Below are 19,919 nucleotides of genomic sequence, written 5' to 3'. Positions count from 1 at the left end.
AATTTTTTCTTTAATTATTTATATTAATACATGTTAATTCAAAAAATAATTTTGCCAATTTTATAAAATTTAAATACCTATTAATTTTGAATTTAATTATATAATAACAAAATAAACTAATAAAAATAAAAAAAATCCAAATCATCTTATTCATGAATTCATTGTACTATTTATTTTTATCTTTATCTCTAACACTTTATGTTATTTTAATATGTCTCATCTCATATTACCTTTAAACATTCTATTTCTCTGGCATGAAATATTCAAAATACCCATTTTTTTCTCTCTCCAATTAATTAATAATATAATAATTATTTTTTGTCTATCCATGCACAGATGTCACATCACTAAAAATGATTAAGCATGAACAAATCCAATGGACCCATTACAATAAATTTGTTTTTTTTTTTTTTTTATCAAAATAGTGCTTTGAATTTTCGCCAATGTTCTACTTGTCTAAGCCCCATTATAGCCAAAAAAAGAAAGCTTAAGTAAAGTTTTTGATCATAAAGATGATTGCTCAACTGTTTCCAAGTAATGGTCCCTCCAAGCCATTTCAATTTCCTTGTTGAATAAAGAAAATCATAGCCATGATTTGTTATAGGATTATTATCATTAACATTTTTTATAAAATTTTTAAATTATATATATGTATTATTCATTGAATTAGTGATCAATTTAACGAGATTTATTAATTTTGAATAAATCTATTCATAAGTTGAGTTTCGATTGATCATTCAAAAAACCTCTCCATCAGGTTTAGATACTCAAAATTTTTTAAATATATATTAAATATTAAAAAATTATTAAAATTTTAATATTTAAATATATCTTAAAATTAAAATTAATTAAAAATAAATTTAATTAATAAAATAACATTTCAAACCAAACTAAGCCTTGACTCCAAAACTCTTATATATAAAGCTTGATCCGTGAATAACTCTAATTTCAAAGTTTGATCTTTATTATTAGTATTATTAGTGCGTAGGCCCGCGCAATATTACAAGTTTATTTTAGTAAGGAAAGAAATTTATTTGTCATGAAAAAAATGTAAGAAATGTAGTAATTTAAAGTAAAAGTTTTAAAATGGTTCAAAAAAAAATAATAGATAAGGTTTAAAATAATTTTAAAAATAAACAAAGGATAATAGAAAATGTCCGAGTTACAGCATAGTAATTGGTGTGGATCTCCCGATAATATAATAATAAAATTAAGATAAAACTTAAGAGTCAATCCTAAAATGCAAGTTCTACTTTCGCTTTCCTTTGACTTGTTCAATTTTTGGTATACTCGGATTAGTTTGTTCACTGGATATAAATACAATAGGGTTAGCTGACCGCATATCATAGCTAAAAGAAATTGATTCATTTCCAAGCATGGACAGCAGATTATCAATACTACAAATAAAAAGAATTATACTTTGGCTTCTTAAAGCACATATGATAAGAATACCAAATCAAATGTTTTTGGTTTTGGGTTGAATTTATATCAGCTCTAAGTAGAAAATACAATTTTTTTTATGGGATGCGAAACATATGTATTTCTTTTATTTTTTTTAATTCAAGTTCACAAATACAATATATTTATATATTGATTGAAACTTGTCTCATATCTAAGCTTTTAACTTAATAATTAAAAGAGTACGAGAAGACAATAAGGATTTGATTTCGAATCAGACCTCCCATTCTTTCTTTGCTTGTACTAAAACTTAGGTCTACTAATGTAACAAAAAAAAAACTTATCTCATTAAAAGTATATTTATAAAAATGAATTAATTATTAAATAAACATAAAACATTGATAGAAGCTTTTTCAATGCAACTCGAGTTACCTTTCTAACAATTGTCAACTTTGGATTCAACATTGCTAGACTGCCACATGGAAGTCTCGAAGCACTAGTAACAATTTTGCAAAAGACCTGTTGCTACTTTGGTGTAAATTCTCCTATAATTTCATGTAACTATGAAATTTTAAAACTAAACATAATTATGGATCAAATATATATTTCAAAATACTCAAATGAGAATCTTATGAAAGAAACATGCATTTAAGATTGCAGGGCTCTTTGCAATACATCCATGATCGAACTTTATGTGATTAGCAAGTGTCTCAGCCTGCATTATTAGAAGTTATATTGTTAAAATCAAAGCGGACAACCAGTTCTAATCAAAGAATTTAGCAATATTATTACACATTCCAAGTGTCAAATTACCTCTCATAACTCTATACGACCACATAGCAAATAGTCCAACTCTTAGGGAATAAATATCTGTAATGATGCAATATTAAAAACCAGCTTGTCATATAATAGATATATTAACATTGCAATGAATCCCAAAAATAGCTCCTTAATGCAAGTAATTAAAAAGGAAATCCATGATGAACATCAACTTGTGATTAGTCAGGAAAACTCAAAATAAAGAAAGCAACTTGACCTGATTGAATCCAGCCCTAAATGCCTCCATTTGTCACATAATTGCAGCCTTGACAGTGGCATCAACAACCAATGATATGTATTCTTTTAAGTTATTGATATCAACCTGATGTATTTAACAGAATGTTAGAATAATCTATTGACAAAAAAAAGAGGTAGGGGAAAAGAATGAAAAGTTGAAGATATACAGTTTTATCGCCTGGCTTCAATATGTAGTCTGGATAGCCTGGAAGTGTAAAATCCAAATAGAGATCTTCTATTGGAGTCCCACGAAAGTGTAATGAAGCGATCGCATCACTATTTTCACCACCCATTGATTCTCCTTCAACTCATTGGAAAATAAAAGCCAAAAAATTCAGTTAACAAAATTGAATATTAAAAGAAAAACATATTTTGTTAATTATTATTTTATAATAAGTGTAGAGACCTATATGTAGGTCAACGTAGATTTTTATGTATATTATTATTATTATTATTATTATGGTTCTTTCCTTTTCTTCTTGATCTATGATTGAATAAGGAAATCCAATCAAACCAACTAGTCAAAGGAAATCAAATATGCTTTTAGTTCAAAATCGGATCAATCAAACCAACTTCCAAAACTTATGCCTAATTTATGTTTGACAAAATCTAATTTCAGGATTCAAGTTTGGATTGGATCTGTTCGAACCATAAAATTTCTACTGAGTATTGGTTATAAATTGGACACAATATTGCAAAGAAAGAGGAATGAATTTTTGGATATAAAAAGAGTGGATTTATAGGGAAAAAGGTTTGAAAATTCTGAGTTAAGGGTTTCTGGCGATTTAAAGTTTCTAAGGGGAAGAGATTCTTGGTTTTGGTTTTTTTTTCTAGGTTTAAGGTTTGAGATTAAAGATTAGGATTTCTAAGTGTGAGGTTTAGATTTCTAGGATTTTGGAATTTAAGTTTCAGGAAACTTTTGGAAATTTTTGAAAAAATTTGAGTTTTTGTCTGAATGTTTGAATTTACCAGTTGAATTTTTTGGTGAGGTTGGAAGTTTTCGACAAGATTCCAGTTAATTTTTCAGAAATCGACAACTAAGTCCAATTTTCGGTGACAATGCCTGGGTTTTTTAGAGAGAAAACAGAGAATATTTTGGTTAGAGAGAAAAAAGACTGAGGCTACTCTGGAAAAAATAAAGAATCTGAACTTTTATATCATGCCAAGACAACACCATTCTAAAAACCCCAGATTCGAGCATAGATCCATTAACTCGCATGCTGATCCACATTTCATCCTGACCTGATTACAAGTTTTTTTTTTCCATTTTATTTTACTTTTTTTTTATATTTTTATCATTTTTATTTTAAGATTTTTATTTTTAGGTTTTTTTATTTATTTCTATTTTTTATTAAGTAATTTATTAAATATTTTGCAAAACTCTTTTTATTATTTATTTTAAAAAAACAACAAAGATATAAATAAAATATAAATGAAAAAAAAATCTTTTTTCAAGTAAAATTTATGAATTCTACCAAACTGTTAGAGGATTTTTCATGAATTTAAATTTTATGAAATCTATCAAACTATTAGAGAATTTCATAAATTGATTTCCAAAAGAAAAATAATTTTTATCCTACCAAACTATTGGAGGATTGCATCTTAAATTAAATCTTACCAAACTATTTGAGGATTTAATTAGTTTTCTCAAAAATACATTTTATAAATATTTTATAATAAAATCTCACCAAACTCTTGAGAGATTTACATCAATGTAAACCTTACTAAATTATTGGAGGACTTTACTAATTATTTCTTTGGATAAAATATATTAATAAATCTAATGACAAAGCCTATTTAAGATAGGATACTAGTCTCCATGAATACTCTTGAGTGAAAAAATTATCTTAAATTGGTACTAAATTATTGAAGTAATTTCAAATTAATTTTTAATATTAAATATGTTGGTAAATTATAAATATATTTAAGACTTAGATAATTTGAAATCAAAATGATACCATCTTTTGGATGGGCACTATTGGAATGCTATAACCTTTTTTATATGTAATCGTACTCTTGAATCAAAAATCTAATTTCGTGAATCCGAATTTACTATTTAAATATACCTAAGTCAATCTTAGGACTCCTCTTTAAATGAGACTGATTTGATCAGGTGACTAATCACACATAAATAAAAAAGATTAGTAGTGACTCCTTTAATCCATGTCTAGCCATAGATTCATGGATCTATACATTATAACAGTAAGACCAAGATAACTCATACACCTACAATGTGCAATAAACCTAATTATCTTAACCATACTATAGAATTTAGAAATGATCACTCAAAACTAACAACTTTTCAACTCTGCTCTTCTTCATCCATAGCATCTCTTTTTTTAGCAGAAGCTACCATTAATTCATCAAAGTTTTTTGTCTTCCCCAATAATATCTCAATTTGAGAAAATAACAAAAAATCATATTTATCAATACCCAAGCTAAAAAGAAGGATCAAACTCAATATTACAATGACTATAACACTATGGTTAAATAAGCACCAATAATAATGAATGTTTAATAAACAAAAATTTAATATTGAATTTCCCTATATCACTTTTAAATTTTAACTTTATCTACAGAGAACTAATATATCTCAGCTTGCAAATATGTTTTTTCATAAACCATGGAATATCCAAAAGGAAGCATAAAAAGCTATCAAGCCGATTTACCTTTCCTTTTTGGACAAGCCACCCTTTAGAGTCTTCATTCATGTCAACTATTGAGGTTGTGATCTTTGCAAAGCTGTAAGTTAATTCCAATGATTATCAAGACTCAATGGTTACATTAACACATTTTTTAAATAAATTAAAAAATAAAAAATGGAAGACATCTTACTCTTCTCAATAGCCAAACCATTGTTTTTCAAAATTTCTACAATTATGATGATTGTTGCAATAACTACATATGTGACATGATAAATAAAAATAATGATTAATAGCAATTATCAAAAAGTAGCATACATAATTGATTTAGGTTCAATCTATGAATAATTAGGTTTAGAAATAAATTATAAGCAGCAGTACTACAAAAATTATGTCACAAACACTTTGTATTTGAGAAAAACAAAATTGAGAAAAACTTTAAAGTAAAGATCTTTTAGATAAGAACTGAAGGCACTTAAAAACCAAACAACTGTAAAAACTTCTGTGCATCTAATTGGAAATCAAGATCAATCACAGCAATGAAAGTTTATGATAATGATATGAACCTTCATTACTCAAACACAAAAAATTTCTAAACATTTAACAATTTAGGAGCTTGTATAACAATAAGCTAAAAGTATATGATTAGAACAACAAAAAGCATTGCTTGTTAGTACTCTTATAATTCAATGATGCTAATGGAAAAAAAAAAAAAAAAAGATGCATTAGCAACAATGATAATTTGGTTGACATAAAATATTAAACAAACTAAAACGTTCAATTTAAGATAAAAAAAAAAAAAGATGCATTAGCAACAATGATCATTTGGTTGACATAAAATATTAAACAAACGAAAACCAAAAAGCCAAAAAAAGTTTTTGAAAGGACACTAATTTAAGGTAATATGAAAAATTAAGAGAAAAAAAAGAAAATTTTCCCTTAATATCCTAACATTCCCTAATAACTAAAATTTCAAAAAAAAAACCATTTTGAGTCCAAAAAACAAAATCCCAAACAAATCCAATATCAGTCATGTATTCATGCCTTTACAATAAATTCATCCTAAAAAATATAATCTAGGTTACTATCAAATTTCAAAAACAAATCCAAATTGAAGGCGCTAAATGATATCTTCTTGATTGAACAACTCATTGAAGCATTAAATCTTGTAATCAATATGATATAGGATGATATATCAATGCTATTAATATTGTATCGGATAACATTTTGATTTTTTTTAAAAATATAATATATACGCATGCCAGTTGTTTTGACATATTATTTCAAATTTTTTAGTTTAGTACAAATATATCTATAAATATATATATGAACTTGTACATTATAATGTTATTAATAATATACAAAATAAATATGCACTATATTCAAAAATCAAATAAATAAGTTTAAAAGCATAATAAATAATATCATAAGTTTTTCATGATATTTTTAAACACTTAATTTGATAATATGATATATAAATAAGTATTTTCATACAAATATTAAGATAAAAACAAAGATATGAAAAAATTGATTGTTAAACTTTATAAAAAAAGTATAATTATTTTCTTGAAAAAAAATTGAAATACTTATAAACTTTGGTTTGAAAAAATAAAGTATAAAAAATTAAAATAAAAAATAAAGAAACTTAATTTTTAAGGGTTATTTTGTCAATTAATTTTATTTTTATTAAGTTAAAAATAATTAAATAACAAAAAAAATTAAAAATTATAAAATATATTTCACATTCACGAACCGATTAAAACATGATATTTCACTAAAATTCACCGAAACAGGCAGAAACTAACAAAAACAACATGTATTATCTAGTATCAAATTTAGTATAAAAAATTATCTGTAATTATATCATATTTTTATATAACTGAAGCGTATTGGCCAATATAACCAGTACTGAAACAAAATTAATAATTATATGATATATGCAAGGATGAGTAATAGAGTGCTGTGAGGTTTCCTGTTTGTTTAATAGTATAATGAACATCATTTTCTATTTTATTCTAGCAAAGTGTAGCAAAATTACGTGAGATATACCCAAGCAAAAAGTACAAACTACTTGATTGAAACATAAAGCCCTTAGTCTAGGAGAAATTATAAATTCAACAGAGTCATGTTCTTTGAAGTTTGAACAAAGGGTTTGCCAAACATGTCTTCTCATATCAACAAGCCTAATTCATTTAAAATCATTATAGCAAAATGGCGTATTAGCAACAGTTTTGTGGTGACCTTTCACTTACAAACGTCACTAGCTTCCATGTTTTTATAAAACTTCAGGTGTTTATTATCCAAACGTCACTAAATATTCAAATAGTGACGTTTATACATATAAACGCCATTAAAGATAAAAATTAATGACGTTTATCAATTAAAACGCCTTGAATAATCCTATCTGCTAAAATTAGAGTGATTATTGAAGGCGTTTCAAGCAAAAAAAACACCTTGAATAATCTGCTCATAAAAAATAAAAGTGATTATTGAATGCATTTTCTGTCAAAAATGCCTTCAATAATTCGCCTAAAAAATTGTATAGAATTATTAAAGGCGTTTTTGACAATAAATCTCTTTGTCAATTAATTTATGAAACATGGAGTAGCTTGATGGTTAGAATATACGGTTGTTAATTATAAGGCCATAGGTTCGATCCTTTCCTTCAGCATTTTTTAAATTTTTCACTGGATTATTAAAGGCGTTTTTAACCAAAAATGCCTTCAATAATCCCTTAAAAAACATAAAAAAAATGCTGAAAAAAGATATCAAACCTACAACCTTATAATTAACAATCATATGCTCTAATCGACAGCACTACTCCTGATAAATTTATTGACAAGAAACTTTATTGAAGGTGTTTTTGACTAAAAACGCTTTTAATAATACTCTATAATTTTTTAGCAAAATTATTAAAGCCATTTCTAGTAGAAAACACATTTAATAATCATCTTTATTTTTTATGAGCAGATTATTCAAGGCATTTTTTTGCTTAAAATGCCTTCAATAATCCCTTATAAAAAATTGAAAGGGATTACTGAAGGCGTTATTTACAAAAAAAATACCTTCAATAATCCCCTCTAAAAAAATTAGAGGGAATTATTAAAGGCATTTTTAGTCAAAAAACGTCATTAATAATCTCTTTTAAAAATTTAAGACATTATTGAAGGCATTTTTTGTTCAAAATGCCTTCAATAAATATTCTTATCAATAAATTTGTGAAAAATGGAGTAGCATTGATGGTTAGAGCATGCAATTATTAATTATAAGGTCATAAGTTCAATCTTTCTTTTCAGCATTTGTACGCCTTCAATAATCCCTCAAAAAACTTAAAATATGCTGAAATGAGGAATCAAACTTACAACCTTATGATTAACAATCATAAATTCTAACCGACAACGCTACTCTATTTTTGACAAATTTATTGATAAGAAAATTTATTAAAGGCATTTTTGTCCAAAAACGCCTTTAATAATCCTTTACAATTTTTTAGCGAAATTATTGAAGGTGTTTTTGGCAAAAAAAAAAAACTTCAATAATCATCTTTATTTTTTATAAGCAAATTATTCAAGGTATTTTTTGCTTGAAATGCCTTCAATAATTTCTTATAAAAAATTGAAATGGATTATTAAAGGTATTTTTTTTTTACAGAAAATGCATTCAATAATCCCCTCTAAAAAATTAGAGAGGATTATTGCTAGTATTTTTTGGTAAAAAAATGCCTTCAATAGTCTCTTCAAAAAAATTGGGGAGGATTATTGAAGACGTTTTTTTTCAAAAAATGCCTTCAATAATCCTCATTGCAAATAGTGACATTTTTTTAAAGTAAACGCCACTATCATGATGAAATAGCACGGCTAAATTTTTTTTAAAAATTGAAACCCCCTCTTTCTCCTCTATAATTTTCTTTCTTTCCCCAACTTTTTTCTTGGAAGAGAATGGTGAGAAAGAAAATTCAAATCAAGAAGATTGACAACGTAACAATGAGGTAGGTGACTTTCTCAAAAAGGAGATAAGGACTTTTTAAGAAAGCTCATGAGCTTTCCACTCTTTGCGATGCTGAGATAACTCTTCTAGTATTTTCAACAGTTGAAAAGCTCTTTGAGTACTTAGCACAAGGTTGCTCTCACTTATCTCATAACTATATGTGAATGCTTTGCCTTGATTCTTGCTTTATCTCTGCTGGTTTAATATAGAAATCTTTGCTTGCTATTTGATTTAATGTGTTAAATGTGCTTGGGTGAGTGTGAGAGGAAGCGAGAAACATAATTTTTTTAAAAGAAAATCTTTTGAATCAAGAGAACTGCATAAAAGTATAAATTCATGATAATGTACTTGAATCTTGTATTCAATTACAAAAAGAACTTCTTTTAATAATTTGTAAAAAGCTGAAGGGTTTTGAAGTGAGAGGCCATGGTTTCACATGAATGTCTGTATGATATTTGTTGATGCTTATTCATACTTTTTTTAACCTTATTTAAGCCATATTTTATGACTAATCTACTGTCTTATAAAAAGTTTATGCTTTCCATATATCTTTACTGGTGCAACTTAAAGCACACCATTGATATTTTACCTTTCATTTTTCTTGTTAGAACCTAATCTGCTGTCATTTTCAATTTTTTTAATTGAATCTTGTTATAATTTTAGGTTTCCTACACTCTTTTTGAATGTTCTTTAAGGTTTTCATAATGAAATTTACAAATTCTCATGATTTCCTTTTCAAATTCTGTAAAATTCACGTTGAACTCAAATCTGGTTTCAAAATTGCACACCTGACCTATCTTCAATCTTTTGATCAAAACTCAGTGAATTCTAGCTTGATCTATAATCTAGTAAAAATTCAGCCTCAAATTCCATTTGTACAAGTACAGTTAATTTTTCAAAATTAAGGGTGAATTCAGAAGGCAGAAACAATCCATGCATGAAAACTTGATGAATGATGATCCTCTCTCCTTCTAGTTGTTTGATTTGATTCTCTCATATTTTACATTCTTAGTTTTACATGTTTACTTGTTATTTTTTAATTTATTGCATTTATTTTCATGAATTCATTTGTTGTTTGTATAGATTTAATTGTTAATGCTCTGGTTTTCTCTGTTTTCAGTATCACTTGAGTTGCTAGTTCATTAAGCCGATTTTTCTCTATTTTGCTACCATTTTCTTGTTGAATTTTGTAGCAAACTTGATTGATGAATTGTTTCTTAGCTCATTTCAAGTTCATTTTCATTATAAGCTTCTAGACCTAATTTTTTCTTTCCTCAACTCAGTGAATTTTGGTTGAATTTCACTTTATATTTTAGTTGTTTCTAGTTAATTCTTGTATTTTCTTGCACTTTTTGTTCTTCAAATCAATTTTCCTTTTGGTTCCTTAATTGATCTTTTCAATTCCAATTTATGATTACTTGTTTTAGCATCAATTAGGTGTAGATCAATGAGATCTTGTATATCTTCCTTGATTTTATCTTGCATTACAAGTATTATGCTACATTATAGCTTACCCAATGACGTTTTTTAATCAGGATGGAACATGAAGTTGTGGAGAAGATAAATGAAATGTACTGTGATGCAATTCTAACAACACATTTTGAGATTCCTGGATAAATGTTCTTTTTAGCAATGGAAGCCAAGAGGAGGAATAGGCATTATAGGCTCCACTAAAAGCAAATGTGACTCTTTTTATGGAGTTCGTTGATGGGCAAGAGGAAAACAAATGCAAAGTGAAATGTTATTACATATATTAAACTTTGTGTTACATGCATATTAGAACAAATTATGGATTTAGATATTTAAATATTTATAATATTCAGTTCATGAATTTAAATTCATTTTTATTTCTTTTAACAATTTTTACTTAATTATAATAATAAATATTAAAAGAAAATTTAAAAAAAGTAAAATTTTTTATTTAGCGGCGTTTGTATTTAAAAATGTCATTAAATGCTGAATTTAGCGACGTTTGTATCAAAAAACGTCGTTAAATTTAGTGACATTTGTATTAGAAAATACCGTTAAATTTAGTGACGTTTGTGCTTAAAAACGTTGTTAAAATAGTAGCATTTTTGTAAAAACGTCGCTGTTTACCGTGACGCGTGAATAGGCAGTGCGTGACGTTTTTTTGCAAATGTCGTAACCTTATAGTGGTGTTAATAAACGTCGCTAAACAATAAAAAAAGGCCACTAAAAGCCAAAACCCCTGTAGTAAATTGGTAATAGATGCTTCAAAATTTACTTCTCCAATTTCTAACTAGCAATCACAAATGTGAATAATCATCATGAAGATGGTGAGTAACAGCAGCTCGAAAATTAACGCATGGAAGAAGCAAAGCATGAACAAAATTAGATGAATAATCTCAAGGAAAACAAAATTTTAACATAGATTTCAATTTAAAAAAAAAAAATTTAGTTTGTATTATTTACTCATCAAAGCGTTTGAAATCCTCATCCTGAAAGAGGAACTATTCAGGCCATTCCACATTTTACAATACCTGTGAAGTAAAGTGAGGGGATTTGGCATCTCAATCAGAGAGAAGAACAATTTTCATTTGAATTTTAGTGATGAAATATAGTGTTAGAACTATGGTGGACTCATGGGTTCATTAATGTTTCAAATTTCAACTCCGCCATAGCCCATTAGCATAATTCTAAGCGCATGAAAAAGAAACCCAGAAAACAGATTATCAAAAGAATTAGTAAACATTAAAAAATGCACCTGTTCAACAGCCACCTTTTGCCTTGTAAAAGCAATGAAAGATTTGCAATTGCTAGCCATGTTCATATACTGAGCCTAAAATGAACCCAAATTACCTTTTTAAAAAATGATTTGCTATTCTTCTCATGGAAATGGCTAATCAAAGCAACAAAAGTATGTTGGAAAAAACACTTCATATTATTTTCTTCCACTAAAAAAACTCAGAAAATCAAAACTTGTAATCTATAAAAAAAATCCAACAAAAAATTATTTTTTCATGTATGTATCTCAAATAGATAAAGTTTGAAAATTTTATAAAAACATAAAATTTTTCACAAAAAACACATGTCATTACCTCTTGAATATGACAGAAAACTTCTCTCTTTGCAGCTTCCACTTTCCTCTGATAAAGCCTAGCTTCTACCAACAACGAACATTGTAGCAAAAAATTAAAAAATTGAAGGTAAAATCGAAAAACAGGAAAAAATCTTAAAATAGGAAAATAAAAAATAAAAAATAAAAACTTAAGGAATGAGGAGGTAGCGGTAGAAGGATTGGTCCATCGATAGCCTTTTTCCCCTTTACCATGTTCCCCTACATAGCATGTATGAAGGGAATCCACTGCTGAATCATCTCAAGTGGAACCGCAGGTGAAGCCGCAGAAAATGATGAAGCATATCCAACATAAAGGACAGGCACGACATCTGCAGGAGTGAAATAAAAAAAAAAACGGCTTAAAAACCTACTTTTAGCTTTGCCCTTCTTCCTTAAATTATCCTCTAATTATTTTTTTACTACATTGACAAGTTGGCTAAAAATCTTAAGTGGGGGACAGATTTGTATATACTTATTATTATTATTATTATTATTATTATTCAATTTTTGAGTTGTAATAATTACAACTTTTACTTCGAGAACTTCTATTCTACTAAAATGCTACTGCTGCTTTGAGATTTTTAAAATTTTTATAAAAAATCATTTTAAAAATTTTATCTTTTTTAGTTTTGGATTTTTGAGATTTAAAGAAAAATAGAATTTGAAAATCTTATATCTACAGTTTTTATATGGTTGATTGTTTTAATTTTTTTTCTTTTGAAATTTACTAAAAATTTATTGAACTAATGTCTTTAATTCTTTTCAATTTTATTTTATTTTTGCTTTTAGAATACTTTTTTTTAAAAGAAATTAAATTCTAGATCTAGAAAACTTTTAAAGAATTTTTTATTCTTTTTTGGTGAGTTTTTTAGTTAATTTTTGTGTAAGTTATTTTTTCAATTAATTATTTTTTTAATTGTGTCTTTTCATTTTGAGTTTATATTTGATACACTGTCACTATATAAATTTTATACACTATCAATGAATCAGATGATAACACTTCATTAATGAGCATATATCAACCTTTAAAATAAATCTACCCAAATTAAAAGTTTTTAAAAAACTTATTCATTAATGAGATATTATCATCTGATTCACTTCATTAATGAGTTGTTATCATCTGATTCACTGATAGTGTATAAAATTTATACATTGACAATATATCAAATATAAATTTTTTTATTTTTTAATATGTTATTGAAATTTAATATGGTTAGTTTAAAATTTTTGAAGTTGACTTGTTTTTATTGATGAGTTGAATATATTTATAAGGATTTTTTTATTATTTAAGTGTTTTGGTTTGATTTTTATACAAAAAAATTTGGAGGGCTTTCTAATTGCCAACAATACTTACTCCTCTCTAACCTCCTATATTATGTTTTTAATTTTTTATTATATTATAATTATAATTAAGTAAATAAATTTTTCAAAAAAAAGGTTTTTCAAAAATTTTAAAATTTCCCATGGCATACTAATTTTTTAAGAGATTTTTTGATAAAAAAATTAGAAATTTTGAAGTTAACTTTTTTCTTGATGAGTTGAATATATTTTTTTAATTTTTTTATTATTTAGATATTTGATTTTTTTTTTACAAAAAATTTGGAAGGCTTTCTAATTGCAAATAATACTTACTCCTATCTCACTTCCCATTATGTTTTTTATTCTATTATAATTTTAATTAAACAAATAAAAAAATTTCAAAATGATTTTTTGAAAAATTTTAAAATTTTTCATCACAAACAAAGAATTTGCTACATGTCAAAATATTAAATTTTTTAAGAGATTAAAAAAAACTAAGAAAATAAAAAATACATGTGACAAGCAAAAGGCTTGGCACATTTCTTGCCACATGTCACCATTATATCCCTTAAGAAATAATTTTAATAGTATGTTATAACATTTTAAGAGATAGTTTTAAGATGTAGATGTTACAAATACTATTGATTGTAAACTTTATAAATAGATTATAAATATGAATATATCAATGTCATATAACAGCAAAGTTAGGTTTCACTCAAAACAATTGGAAACTAGATGATTAGAAACAAGGTTTTTACTTTTTAGCCACACATCCCATTTCCTTTTTCTTTCACATTTTTAATCTAAAATTTTATTAATTTAATTATTATTAATTCCATTTTTTTAAAAAAATGGGGTCATTTGGAAAAGGACATGCTCAAACTCTTATCCTAGAAAATTCTTAGTATTTGTGGAGCTATATACCAAACCCTTTCGTTTGACTAATAATGAATGTGATGCAAGAAAGCACGTTGGCTTTCTACCAAAAAATGGCGAAAGCAAAGGCATATGCTTCATTAATCTTTTTTTTTTTTTTTTATTTCTAACTTTGTTTTATTTGATGAAAAATCGTGATTCATTTTTTATAAAAAAATTAAATATGTATATTTGTTTTATTTTTGGTTGCTTGAACTAAAATTTTAAATGTGAAATATAATCATGGAAAATGAAAATTTTGACAGAAAAATACAAAAAAAACTGATAATAACATAATTTACCCAACAATATAAGCTTTTAATTAGTTCATATATCTTTCTTAAATTTTCACAAATGTGTAACCAGGAAATACAACTTGATAAATTTGAATTGTCATAAATCAAATAAAATGAGAAAGAACATTATACATCAAAACCGATAATTTCCTAGCCAGTTGGATCGAAAAGAAATTACAACTACTTGATTTATATGATAATTAATGCACATATTTTCTGTCAAAGAACAAGTTTGAATCTCTCCTAAAACTTTAAAAAAGAAAAAAAAGAAAAAAAAAAACCCAAGAAATTCAGCCAAACAAATAGCTAAAAATTTCCCGGTCATTAAGCTTATTCTAATGATTTGATATTTTTATTATCTAGGTAAAAGGATTTACCATTTTATTGTTGACATTAATATAAAATACTTATCTTTGCATGCAAGCTAGGCAATTGAAAAATAGTTATTTCAAGGCCTAGCTTTGGTAGATGGTGGGGAAAGGAATGGCAAAGAGATTTTCGTTGGGATAGACGGAAATGCTGTAGTTGCATTTGTTGGCTTGATGGGATTCATGCCAGAAACTGGAGGCGAGGAAGCACTAGGCAAAGATGGTTTTAACCCTGATGTTGTATTAGATGAAGAAGGATGAGCTGTAGGAGAAGGTGCAACTGCTGCTTTTGTCGAGCTTGGAGTCGTGTTTGGTAAAGATGGTTGTGCGGAAGCCATAGGTGCCATTGGGGAATGGGGCAAAGCCTGGTGAACAGAAGGTGACATTGCAGGTTGTGTCAAGCTTGGGGTTGAGTTGGATATTGATGGATTATTGTTAGGCAAAGTCGGTTGGGTGGTATTGGAAGGTGAATTTGCTGGCAGTGTCAAGCTTGGAATTTTATGATCTGGTGAAGATGGTTGAGAGGAAGCTATAGGAGCCATTCCTGGTTGTATCAAGCCTGAAGTTGAGTTGGATAACGATGAACTATTAGTCGGCAAAGATGGATGGGTGGCAGAAGGCGACATTCCAGGCAGTGCCAAGCTTGGTGTTGAGTTTGACAATGATGGTTGAGAGGAAGCCATAGGTGCCATTCCAGGTTGTATCAAGCCTGAAGTTGAGTTGGATAACGATGAACTATTAGTCGGCAAAGATGGATGGGTAGCAGAAGGCGACATTCCAGGCAGTGGCAAGCTTGATGTTAAGTTTGACAATGATGGTTGAGAGGAAGCCATAGGAGCCATTCCAGGTTGTATCAAGCCTGAAGTTGAGTTGGATAACGATGAACTATTAGTCGGCAAAGATGGATTGGTGGCAGAAGGCGACATTCCAGGCAGTGCCAAGCTTGGTGTTGAGTTTGACAATGATGGTAGAGAGGAAGCCATAGGTGCCATTCCAGGTTGTATCAAGCCTGAAGTTGAGTTGGATAACGATGAACTATTAGTCGGCAAAGACGGATGGGTGGCAGAAGGCGACATTCCAGGCAGTGCCAAGCTTGGTGTTGAGTTTGACAATGATGGTTGAGAGGAAGCCATAGGAGCCATTCCAGGTTGTATCAAACCTGAAGTTGAGTTGGATAACGATGAACCATTAGTCGGCAAAGATGGATGGGTAGCAGAAGGCGACATTCCAGGCAGTGCCAAGCTTGGTGTTGAGTTTGACAATGATGGTTGAGAGGAAGCCATAGGAGCCATTCCAGGTTGTATCAGGCCTGAAGTTGAGTTGGATAACGATGAACTATTAGTAGGCAAAGATGGATGGGTGGTAGCAGAAGGCGACATTCCAGGCAGTGCCAAGCTTGGTGTTGAGTTTGACAATGATGGTTGAGAGGAAGCCACTGGTGCCATTCCAGGTTGTATCAAGCCTGAAGTTGAGTTGGATAACGATGAACTATTAGTCGGCAAAGATGGATGGGTAGCAGAAGGCGACATTCCGGGCAGTGCCAAGCTTGGTGTTGAGTTTGACAATGATGGTTCAGAGGAAGCCATAGGAGCCATTCCAGGTTGTATCAAGCCTGAGGTTGAGTTAGATAACGATGAACTATTAGTCGGCAAAGATGGATGGGTGGTAGCAGAGGGCGACATTCCAGGCAGTGCCAAGCTTGGTGTTGAGTTTGACAATGATGGTTGAGAGGAAGTCATAGGTGCCATTCCAGGTTGTGTCAAACTTGGTAATGATGAGCTATTAGCAGGCAAAGATGGTTGGGTGGTAGAAGGTGACATTGCAGGTCGTGCCAAGCTTGGCGTTGTGTTTGACATTGATGGTTGAGTGGAAGCCATAGGAGCCATTCCAGGTTGTACCAAGCCTGAAGTTGAGTTGGATAACAGTGAACTATTAGTCGGCAGAGACGGATGGGTTGTAGCAGAAGGCGACATTCCAGGCAGTGCCAAGCTTGGTGTTGAGTTTGACAATGATGGTTGAGAGGAAGCCATAGGTGCCATTTTTTCAGTTTGTGTCAAACTTGGTATTGATGAACTATTAGTAGGCAAAGATGGTTGGGTGGTAGAAGGTGACATTGCAGGTGGTGCCAAGCTTGGTGTTGAGTTTGACAATGATGGTTGAGAGGAAGCCATAGGTGCCATTCCAGGTTGTATCAAGCCTGAAGTTGAGTTGGATAACGATGAACTATTAGTCGGCAAAGAGGGATGGGTAGCAGAAGGCGACATTCCAGGCAGTGGCAAGCTTGGTGTTGAGTTTGACAATGATGGTTGAGAGGAAGCCATAGGTGCTATTCCAGGTTGTGTCAAACTTGGTAATGATGAACTATTAGTAGGCAAAGATGGTTGGGTGGTAGCAGAAGGTGATGTTGCAGGCAATGTCAAGCTTGGCATTTTATCAGGTGAAGATGCCTCCGAGGAAGCCTTAGGTGCCAGTCCATGCTGTGTCAAGCCTGACGTTGAGTTGGACAATGATGGACTATTAGTTGGGAAAGATGGTTGGGTCGTACCAGAAGGCGATGTTGCAGGCAGTGTCAAGCTTGGCACTTTATCTGGTGCAGATAGATTAGTAGAAGCCATGGGTGCCATAGCAGGTTGTGCCAAGCTGATCGTTGAATTGGGCAGAGATGGATTATTAGTAGAAGAAGATGGTTGGGTATCAGCTGAAGGTGAAACTGCAGGTTGCATCAAACTTGGCTTCTTATTAGATAAGGACGGATGAGAGGAGGCCATTGGAGCCACTGTAGACTCCGTTGAGCCTGGGACTGAATTCTCTGAAGATTGCTGAGAGGGTGTGGGAATAGAAGCTTTAGGCGCCATTGCAGGTTGCGTTAAGCTTGGCCTGGAATTAGTCAGAGATGGTTCATCTGAAGCCGAGGGTGGTCCAGACCTAGTTGATTCTGATGAACTTGGCATGGAACTAGAAACAGATGGTGTAGGGGTGGCCAAAGGAGGGTCTGCAGGTGGTGTCAAACTTGATTTCGAACCAGGCGAAGCCAGTGAAGATTGTGGAGCAGAAACGGACAGCACAGATGGAGCTAGAGATGGTGTCTTGTCAAGAAGATATCGAGCTGCAAAGTTTGTATCAATGCCTGAAAGCACGATAAAAATAGAGAAAACCAATAAGAAACAACTGCTAGAGGCCATTACTGTATAAAATTAGGTTCCTTCGAAGAATTGGGAAACGGAGGAGTTTCCACGTTTTCTTGAGGAAACCCAAAGCCTGATATTCAGTTTTATAGTTCAAATGTGATCATTGATGGGTGGTGAGAAGCCATCATTTGGGATTTGAAAATCCCAAAAATCCTTAATAAATTCTTATCTGCTCTGCATTCTGTAAAACCAACATCATCAGAGACATGAAGTCAATATTATTTCTTCAAGGTCCATTGATTCCATATCCTCCTTTGGATTCATATCAGAGCTAGTAAGCTCTGACTCAAAGCAATAAAGGCGCCTTTTATTGATTAATTTCAACATTGTGGAAATCCTCCAACTTTCTTGATTAATTCTTAGTTACACAAATTCATCTTCAACCTGGCCTAACTTCTGCTACCAAGCCAAACCCACTATAACTTAGTTCAAACTTTTTGGCTTTACTATTCCCACTTAATTTCATTTTTCCAATTAATTATTAAATTAAAATACTCTTTTCAATAGATGCTATTTTTAAATACATATATCTCTGGTTAAAAGGTGGCTGATTAGCTAAGGAATCATCGAATAAGTGAGAAAGAAGAAAGGAAAAGAAAAACTTTTTGGTTACTTCAAATGAACATGCTGCTTTTTTCTTTAAGCTGGTACGAAGAGGAAGAAATACTTCCAATAACCGTCCAAATTAAGACCAATTAGTTATATGAGGTACCTAACTTGAGTACAAAATTACAAAAAATTCAATATTTAGTGGATGAGATATGAGGGTACCTAACTTAGTACAAAATTATAGAAAATTCAATATTTAACAGACGTGAAATAATGTCAATTTAACAAACTATCATTTCTTGTATGTATAATTATACGTGATAATCTCAAAAAATATATATAATTCATCATGTGTAAGCATAATTTTCATGAATTATGAATCAAAACTTGAGTTTTAATATTATATTAAATATCTAACTTAAAATTAATTGATTATAAATAAAAAAACTTATCTTGAAATTTAAAACCACAAGAAATTCAATTCTTAATACATTTGGGATCTTAACATGTATATAGTTGTATGTTTCTGTACTATATTTTATCATCATTTATAAGTCAATTTTTAATCTAATTGTGCTCTTTTTTCAAAAAAATAATGATGGTTTGGACTTATCTTAAATTCTATTGCAACTATAGTTGACAGATTTCCTCCTAACAGAAACAAGAGATTATCAAGCTAGTTGTGATTTCTAGCTTGTACAGATCCCATTAATTAATATCCTTTGAATAAACAAATTGTACTGCTAAACTTAATTAAATAATTTACTCAAATTAAAAATTCATAAGATATTATTTATTTTAATTTAAATATTTTATAATTTTATCGTACAAAAAATATTTTATAAATATATATTAAAATCTTTACATATATCATATTATATTACGTCGCAAACTGTTAAATTCATAAATAAAAAACTCAAGTCCCCTAAAAGCAATCACTGAAATCTAAGTTCTGTACTTGTGTTAGCTTTACAGTGTTTATCTACACAAGTGATTGGAAGATTTTTTTTTTTTATTGAAATAAGTGATGGGAAGAATTAATTATCCTAAAAATGTAAACTCTAATAACCCAAAAGGAAAGCCTGGGTCTCCTATCTTTGCACGTTCCAGTCCTACAAATGGTAGCAGGGTTTAGCATTGCT

The 19,919-nt window shown here is 29.5% G+C and overlaps 1 protein-coding gene across 1 annotated transcript; it reads right to left on the bottom strand.

The window, feature by feature from the left end:
- Nucleotides 1-14,833: 14,833 nt before the first annotated feature.
- LOC111279972 (uncharacterized) lies at nt 14,834-18,475 on the bottom strand. Its single transcript, XM_022867061.2, has one exon. It carries the CDS (start codon nt 18,220-18,222, stop codon nt 15,121-15,123), a length of 3,102 nt encoding a protein of 1,033 aa, XP_022722796.2. The 5' UTR covers nt 18,223-18,475; the 3' UTR covers nt 14,834-15,120.
- Nucleotides 18,476-19,919: the final 1,444 nt, after the last annotated feature.

Source organism: Durio zibethinus, chromosome 27 (assembly GCF_047325235.1).
Source record: "Durio zibethinus cultivar Kanyao isolate XHJ-2024 chromosome 27, ASM4732523v1, whole genome shotgun sequence".
Classification (NCBI taxonomy): Eukaryota; Viridiplantae; Streptophyta; class Magnoliopsida; order Malvales; family Malvaceae; genus Durio; species Durio zibethinus.
Note: the sequence above shows the minus strand (reverse complement) of the source record. Positions and strands in the feature narration are given on the sequence as shown.

Bases quoted from the DNA above. Each gene is read 5' to 3' on its own strand.
- LOC111279972 (XM_022867061.2), bottom strand. From the start codon at position 18,222: ATGGCCTCTAGCAGTTGTTTCTTATTGGTTTTCTCTATTTTTATCGTG.